The 8,649-nt window shown below is 40.2% G+C and overlaps 1 protein-coding gene across 1 annotated transcript; it reads left to right on the top strand.

The window, feature by feature from the left end:
- Positions 1-489: 489 nt before the first annotated feature.
- On the top strand, positions 490-8,002 carry LOC140587692 (uncharacterized). The gene is made up of 9 exons (XM_072709231.1): positions 490-661; positions 3,440-3,748; positions 4,679-4,738; positions 4,989-5,108; positions 5,527-5,622; positions 5,918-6,037; positions 6,456-6,551; positions 6,852-6,971; positions 7,424-8,002. The coding sequence occupies exons 1-8, from the start codon at positions 629-631 to the stop codon at positions 6,930-6,932; spliced, it is 915 nt and encodes a 304-aa protein (XP_072565332.1). The 5' UTR covers positions 490-628; the 3' UTR covers positions 6,933-6,971; positions 7,424-8,002.
- The last annotated feature ends 647 nt before the right edge of the window (positions 8,003-8,649 follow it).

The following is an 8,649-nucleotide window of genomic DNA, read 5'->3' as shown; positions in this document are numbered from 1 at the left end:
ATGCCCACCTTTACTAATAAATCTTAAATTCGCTGTGTTCACAGTAAAGCTAAATAGTTTGATTAAAGTGAAAAGTCGAATATGTGAAGTTAACAGGATTGGTGGTCGAAGCCCCTACGTTGCGCCCAAGGCAGGCTGCACTGCACGGGCGGGGGCTGAGGAAAAAGTTGTCGGTCGAGACGTCGCCCGCTCCGGGATGCTGTCTCTAGCCCTTGCCACGATCTGCCACTGATGACGGCTTTAGACAGTAAATTAAATTGTACATAATAGTACATTAGGCAATTTATTAATTAGATTTGATGGTTTTTACCAAAGTTAAAGTTTCATACTGCAGTTTGTGAGTGTGACATTATAATGTGATTTTACGAAGTAATTTTAGTATAAGCAGTTTAAGTGAAAGTAAAGAAGGTTTATCAGGAGTCCTTAAATACAATTTCTGACGTCACCGACGCATCACTGCTCGATTTACGCCCATCAAGTTTGGCAACAATCCTAAAAAACTGTCCTCTTATAAAGTGCTAATGAAGAAACACAGAGCTGGATTTCTTCCACTCATTTCGTAGGTTACCGGATTGGCAGATTTCAATTTTCACCTTAATACCAAACACAATCCCTGAGTGCTGCTGCGATGGCCTACGCACAATACTGGATGTCCATCAATGTGAGTACTGAAGGAAATTAAAAATGGAATTAGTTGAGTGCTTGAAATAACATAATCGAAAGCCAGCTGGTATATATTTAACAGTTTAAGTTTTCATATATAATATCAGCAAGATATAGCAAAATAAAAGTGTTTCAATTTCTTACCTATGATATTAGTATTGTAATGATAAATAGGTCTATGGTGAATAGCACATTAATAATGAATTGAACCTTTTTTCTGATGTTACATTAGATTGCACTATGTTTGGGACGATGATTGTTTTACATGAGGAGTTTCGCTAACATTTCTTTCTTTTCACATCCTTCTCTTTGCATAACGAAATGATCCGTAATGCTCCAATGCAGTGTTACAGCTGCTACAATGCAGTGTTACATTTTAGAGGTGCCAGTCCACAGGCTGGCCAATGCAGGATGAAACACATGAATACAGGGAGAAAACGAGCTTAAGTTTAATATACACAAAGGCATGGGGGGATTCATTAATATAGATGTCTTTGGATATTAGACTCATAATCTAGTAATGAAGAAAACTAATGGTTTTTTTTTTTTGGTGGAGTTCACTTGTCAGACTATTTTCTTATAGTTATTACTGTCAAAGTTATTCTACAGATGAGCCAAGAGTTAGTTTCCGTTATGACTATAGATCCTGGAGTTCTACTACAATAAAATGTCTGGTGTTTTTGTTGAATGTGAAATGTAGCTAATATACCTTAGGAGTATATAGCCTAATGAAATTAATACTTGATACTGAATGAATATTGTGTAGGTGTGAAAAGTTGGTATGAACAACTACTTTTTTGAGGTAATTAAGGCAGGGGGAATGGGAATGAAAATTGTGATTTGACAGGGGGGCTGTGACAGATTTTAATTGGTTATAAAATTGCAAAGTAACACTTAAGCACAACTGAACTGTTTAAAATTTAATAAAGGACATGGCACCTGGATTACAACTTTGGGGGCCGGGGGGAGGGGTGGTAGTTGTGACCGTTTTCATATAATATTCATAAAATAGTACATTAATGGCACTGAAGTTATCAGCTCAAAGGTAAAACATTTAGGTTGTCCATTAACTGGTAGGTAACACAGAATATGTTCAAATTAAAATCTGAACAGCAATGTACTGTATTTAGGCTGTCCTCCAGAATGTACTGTCTTCTGTCTGAATCTTTTATGGAGCCCCTTTGGTGTCATGGTAGAAAAAATATTATCTCATAGTAATCTGTGCTCTCGTATTGGTAATTTATGCGCTCGAGTTACTAATTCATGCTGTCGAGTTACTAATTCAAGTTGTCATGCCCTGCTCGTCCGATCTTCCTGTGAGCCATGCCCCCCTCGCTACTTCGTATGGAATCCCCGTGTTACCAGCTGTGTCTAGTCTTGTTCAATGTAGTCTGGTTTATTTAAGTGCTTCCATGTTCGTCTTCCCCCAGTCTTGTCATTGACGTTGCTACCTGTTTTGCCCCATGTGCCTTGCTATTTGCCCAACAAATCCCTCGTTTCCCTGACTCCCTGGTCTCCTGCTCCTCTGTCCCCTCTCTGTGCCCATTCACCATGTAACAAAAGTTACTAATTAGTGCGCTCAAGTTAATAATTTGTTTTCTTGAGTTACTAATCCATGTGCTCAGGTTTTTAACTCGTGAGACATAGACAATTAACCAATCCAGGAGGGTACAGGGCAACGAGTAATCAGGTAAACATACAAGGGCAGGCACAAGAACAGGCAACAGGTAAAACTAATAATTAAATTCAGGGAACTCTAACAAAGATACTAAGAAACAGGATCTATGCTAGGGGAATAACAGAAAGGTAAAAATACAAACATGGGCACAAAGCACTAAACCAAATCCAAATCACAAGACACAGGAAGAAGAAAACTCATACAAATGAAACACAACGCAAAAACAGAGGCGGGATTCAAACACAAGACAAAGAGGTTTAGAGGCAGCCACATGCTCAAAGAGTTGAGCCGTATGGCCAATAGGGCACAGGGGAAAACACAAAGACTGACAACAGGAGGGACAGGATGACCAGCAACACCTGCTGGCTAAACAGGGAAGGGACACAGAGTGGAACAACAGGAGCTGACCCTGACATCCTATTGCTGATTAATTTGAGATCATGAATTAATTATGCATGTCAAAACTAATTACTAGGGCTTGTGGATTACATCTTGATATCTTTTATGCCAGGAAGAATTTGCTCCGTAGTTGGATCTTTCTATAGATTCATAACACTGATGAAATTTTCTTATTTAGTTTAGTCTCTGGCTTTATTTGTGTTGGTTAATTACAGGATATTTCCATTCAACTCAATTGGGCCAGATAGTAAGTTGAAGGTGACAATTGCAAGGAAAACTCTAAATAACTCTAAATAAATATAACATCCAGTGAAGTCAGGGGCAGTGTGCTGGTCTCCACCCTGGATCTACATGCATGCAGTTTGCCTGTTCTCCCTATGTTGTCGTGGTTTTTTTTTTCTCCAGGTTCTTCGGTTTCTCCCTACATTCCAAAAGCATGCTGAGGTGAATTGGAGTTGCCAAATTGTTCATAGGTGTAACTCTGTGTGTGTATGTATTGTGATGGGTTGGTGTCCCATCCTGGGTTATTCCCTGCCTTTCGTATGTAGTTTCCAGGATAGGATCCAGACCCCTGTGACCCTGCAATGGATAAGTGGGTGTAGAAGGTGAATGGATGGATTAAACAAAATACACTGTAAAACAAGGATTTAAGTAACAGACTGTAGTGTCTTGTCTAATGTCATTTCAATGGGTTGCCAGGACAGACAGGTGCCGGCAAGGAGCCAGGAGATGAGGTGGGCGTCGGCTAGGGGCCAGGAGATGAGGTGGGCGCCGGCAAGGAGCCAGGAGATGAGGTGGGCATCGGGTAGAGGTCAGGAGATGAGGTGGGCATCGGGTAGAGGTCAGGAGATGAGGTGGGCATCGGCTAGGGGCCAGGAGATGAGGTTGGCATCGGCTAGGGGCCAGGAGATGACGTGGGCACCGGCAAGGAGCCAGGAGATGAGGTGGGCGCCGGCAAGGGGCCAGGAGAGGAGACTGTGGACATCCTCGGCTTCTATGGTGAAGAAGGTCAGTAGAACATGTGCTTACTGGTTGGGTGGGGGGGCGAAGTGACAGTGGACCCTGGACAGGGTGCGGAGGAATGGTTGGGAGGCAATAGGTCAGAGGAACAGCCAGAAGCACAGGGACCAGCAGGACGGCCGATGGGTCCAGGATTCAGGTACCTGCGATGGGTCTGGGACTTCAGGTTCTTTAGGTAAGATGACGAGGTGGCACAGGCAGGCAGAAACGCAGGTAGGCTGGAGCACAGGCAGGTTAGTCCAGGTCACAGTAGGAGGGGAAAGGGGAACAGAGCATTAGCAAGCGCAGAAATGAAAAGCGGCAATGCAAGTTTCATATAATAAGCAAAAGATGATTATGGTTATATGTATTACTTGTTCATAAGCTATTTATTTTATTCCATCTTGACAATTGTTTGTGGAGTAAATGAAAATAAATTTCTGTAATGGATGGTTTTACAGTCATTTTAATGTAACCTATTATGATATAATACTGTTGCTTGTTTCAGACTATGTAATTACAATGTTCGATTAAAAATAAGTTGCGCACCAGATATGGTAAAAAAATATATAAATTACCTATGTCCATTTGGGGGCCCCGTAGATTGTCTGGGCCAATGACTTTGCAGAATTTTTAGACAGATAATATAAGACAACAATTGTATTGTATGCTTGTTTGTAAGATCTACAATCCTTTTTTTGCTGTTAAGTAAAAGTACTCTATCATGCCGAACAGACTCCATTTATCTGATACAAAGTCACTCTTAACGTCACAAGTCACACAGATGTAACACAGTATAAGTACATAGATTACTACATTCCTTATACCTTGTTTCATTATGTAGTACATAAATATAAGATAACTGGTGTTTGTGTGTGTCACAGTCATGTTATATTCAAGACACTGTCTCTTATATTTCCTTCTGTTCGTATATTGCAGCAAACACAGACCACAACATGCTATGACACCAGAAGGTACCCAGTGGATGTTGTGTCTGTTGTAAGTATCCACCCCCTGTTTGCCAGCATTTATTCACTGTGACAAATGCCCAGCTTAAGACAAAATACAATTCAGTCTGCAAACTAGATGTTTTCATTTGTTTTCAGGATAATGAAAGTCACGTCTATGTTTTCACATTCATTGTCAGTTATTGTTATTGGTATGATTGTTGTGACATGTTGATGCAATGGGACATTTTAGAGTTGACAATGTTATTGATATAAATGCTGAAATTTCTTTTGGTGCGCAGGAAGGCATCATAAAAGCTGAGACAAAGCCGCGATTGGGTGAGAGAGACGACACTCTACCTCCAAATTACAGGTTTCCAAAGGAGCCAGTACCTGTTGCACCAGTCCTTGTGGAAAACAAGGTATTCTGCTCTCTCCTACTGCCCGGACAAGCTCTAACTCTCAGTTTAAATAGAGATCAAAGTTTTGGTTGCACTTGTAATTTATCACTAATCCTAGAGATTCTACTTATAACTGATAAGGCATGAACTTAAGGGAGGTGTGACTCTTCCACTGAGGTTGGGACTCAAACAGACACCCTTCCGATCTCAAGCACAAAGGCCTGTGAGCCACACTCTACCCTCATGGTACTGTCTGACCATGTTACCATGGGGACCTTGTGTGATGCTCTGAACCCACATAATTCCAGGGGCACTGGCTGCTCTCTGATCCTCACTCGAATGTTGCTTTGGACAAAAACGTCTGCTGAATGAATGCATGTGAATGTACTGAAGACACAAAATACTTGTATTTGTAAGTATCCCATGTTTGCGTACCTAGAGCTATTCGAAGCCCATGTCTGCCTTCAGTGATTTCTCGAACACCCTGCCAGTTTCAAAGCCAGTGCCATTGGTTCAATCTGCAGCTGTTGTTGAGGTACATAAATCACAGTGATCAAACATCTTCAGAATGAAAATACAGATACAGGGAAATCATTCATTTTGAATTACATATACTAATACTTATAATAATTTGCCAACTGAGTAAAAGCAGTGGCGCATATATAGTACTATACAGTGTATGTTAAAATTATTACTAATTATCACTGAGTTAACAGAGGTAATCTGTATTATCCTTACAGGTATGATTGTTGTGACGTATTGATGCAATGAGACATTTTAGAGTTGACTATGTTATTGATATAAATGTTTAAATTTCTTTTGGTGCGCAGGAAGGCATCATAAAAGCTGAGACAAGGCCGCGATTGGGTGAGAGAGACGACACTCTACCTCCAAATTACAGGTTTCCAAAGGAGCCAGTACCTGTTGCACCAGTCCTTGTGGAAAACAAGGTATTCTGCTCTCTCCTACTGCCCGGACAAGCCCTAACTTTCAGTTTAAATAGAGATCAAATTTTTGGTTGTACTTCTAATTTATCACTAATCCTAGAGATTCTACCTATAACTGATAAGGAATGAACTTAAGGGAGGTGTGACTTTTCCACTGAGGTTGGGACTCAAACAGACACCCTTCCGATCTCAAGCACAAAGGCCTGTGAGCCACACTCTACCCTCATGGTACTGTCTGACCATGTTACCATGGGGACCTTGTGTGATGCTCTGAACCCACATAATTCCAGGGGCACTGGCTGCTCTCTGATCCTCACTCGAATGTTGCTTTGGACAAAAACGTCTGCTGAATGAATGCATGTGAATGTACTGAAGACACAAAATACTTGTATTTGTAAGTATCCCATGTTTGCGTACCTAGAGCTATTCGAAGCCCATGTCTGCCTTCAGTGATTTCTCAAACACCCTGCCAGTTTCAAAGCCAGTGCCATTGGTCCAATCTGCAGCTGTTGTTGAGGTACAGTACATAAATCACAGTGATCAAACATCTTCATAATGAAAATACAGATACAGGGAAATCATTCATTTTGAATTACATATACTAATACTTATAATAATTTGCCAACTGAGTAAAAGCAGTGGTGCATATATAGTACTATACAGTGTATGTTAAAATTATTACTAATTATCACTGAGATAACAGAGGTAATCTGTATTATCCTTACAGGTATGATTGTTGTAACGTATTGATGCAATGAGACATTTTAGAGTTGACTATGTTATTGATATAAATGTTTAAATTTCTTTTGGTGCACAGGAAGGCATCATAAAAGCTGAGACAAGGCCGCGATTGGGTGAGAGAGACGACACTCTGCATCCATTGTACAGGCTTCCATAGGAGCCAGTACCTGTTGCACCAGTCCTTGTGGAAAACAAGGTATTCTGCTCTCTCCTACTGCCCGGACAAGCTCTAACTCTCAGTTTAAATAGAGATCAAAGTTTTGGTTACACTTGTAATTTATCACTAATGCTAGAGATTCTACTTATAACCGATAAGGAATGAACTTAAAGGAGAGGTGTGACTTTTCCACTGAGGTTGGGACTCAAACAGACCTATTCCAATAGTTCCTGTGGAAAACACAGTATTTTCCTGTCCAGACAAACCTTAATTCTCAGCTGAAATAGAGATTGAATCTTTGGTCACACTTCCAATTTATCAATAATCCTAGAGATTCTACTTAAAACTGATAAGGAATGAAATGTACTTTGTTTCTCCTACATTTTATACATTTCATCCATCCTGTTTTAAAAATTTCGTGTTTAACAGCTTGGCCCTGTTGAAGTTTTACTTGTTGTTAGTTCATCTTTTCATTGACCATTGTATTGCAGGTCAAGTAAACTGGAAACAATATAAGGTCACATCTGGATGACAGCAGTGGTTAAATATGGAGGGCTACAGTGGAATTCAGCATGAATATTTTTACCTTTCTTCCTTTGATGGGCATACTGACTGGAGACTCTATGCATCCTCAGTTACTTCTGATATCACTCCCTCAGTACCATGTTCCCGGTGTTACATGGCGTGTGATTTTTTGTGGTGCGGGGTATGACTGTTGACTAACCCTGTTGGTGTGTTTTCATCCCACATCCCATTTACATCTCTTCTGTTACACCCCGACCCTAGACAGGGGATCGTAACACTGGGTTGATTGATTGATTGATTGACTAACCTAATATTAACTCTCTTTGTAAGCCTCATAGCATCCATCTTCCTAATGGTTGACAGTGGACCAAGGAGTTGGTCCAAAAACAGTAAAACATACAATATCCCTTTTAACCAAAACACTTGCAAACAACTTTGGAATACCAATATGTCTATCTTTAGAAATTTGTTCTTGTAACTAATTATAAACATAATCTGGTTGTAGGCATGAAGATTAATAGACTAATAAATAAATTGGGGAATAATTTTGTCTGCTGAGTGATTTATAAGTTATGGGCTGCAATTTTGTCAAACAATTAAAGGTCAGTAGCAGGGTTGGAACTTAAGAATTTTTGCTTCTAGCCAACTGGGCTAGTTAAGCAAAAATGTAGTCTAACATGGATTTATGTTTTACTAGCCAGCAGGCTCGTGTTCAGTGTTTTGTACTCACACTTTGTTTAAATTACTTGCTTCAGGCAAGTGTATAAGCTTCCCAGAGCCACAACCTTCTTTTTTTTTTTACGTCTTTTCAATACCTGACAGATTGATCAACACACATGCCAGTAAGCAAACCTTACTCCACCTCCTGCAGGCTTCTCTTAATGCCTCTACTTTATGAATGACATCAACGGGAATAATTCCTTTGCTGCACGATACCCATTTTCATCAATGGATTGCAACTTCTTGTGTCCACCCAGAACTTTGTTGGTCAAAATACTGTGACCTGCACACACCAACCAACAAGACGATACTACAGCCAGAACAGTTTTCTAAATACACAAATAGATTGCTTTGTCTCTATAGAAACGCCCTTAAAGGGAAAGCAAAGACGTTTCTAGCCCAAATCCTTCAGTAGTGTCCACTACACATCAAAGGGGCAGTTTACTCTAAAACTGAAAAAAGTTATGTTTTA

The sequence above is a fragment of the Paramormyrops kingsleyae genome, chromosome 2, assembly GCF_048594095.1.
Source record: "Paramormyrops kingsleyae isolate MSU_618 chromosome 2, PKINGS_0.4, whole genome shotgun sequence".
Taxonomy (NCBI): Eukaryota; Metazoa; Chordata; class Actinopteri; order Osteoglossiformes; family Mormyridae; genus Paramormyrops; species Paramormyrops kingsleyae.
The sequence above is the reverse complement of the archived record's forward strand: the minus strand, read 5'-3'. Positions and strand labels throughout refer to the sequence as shown.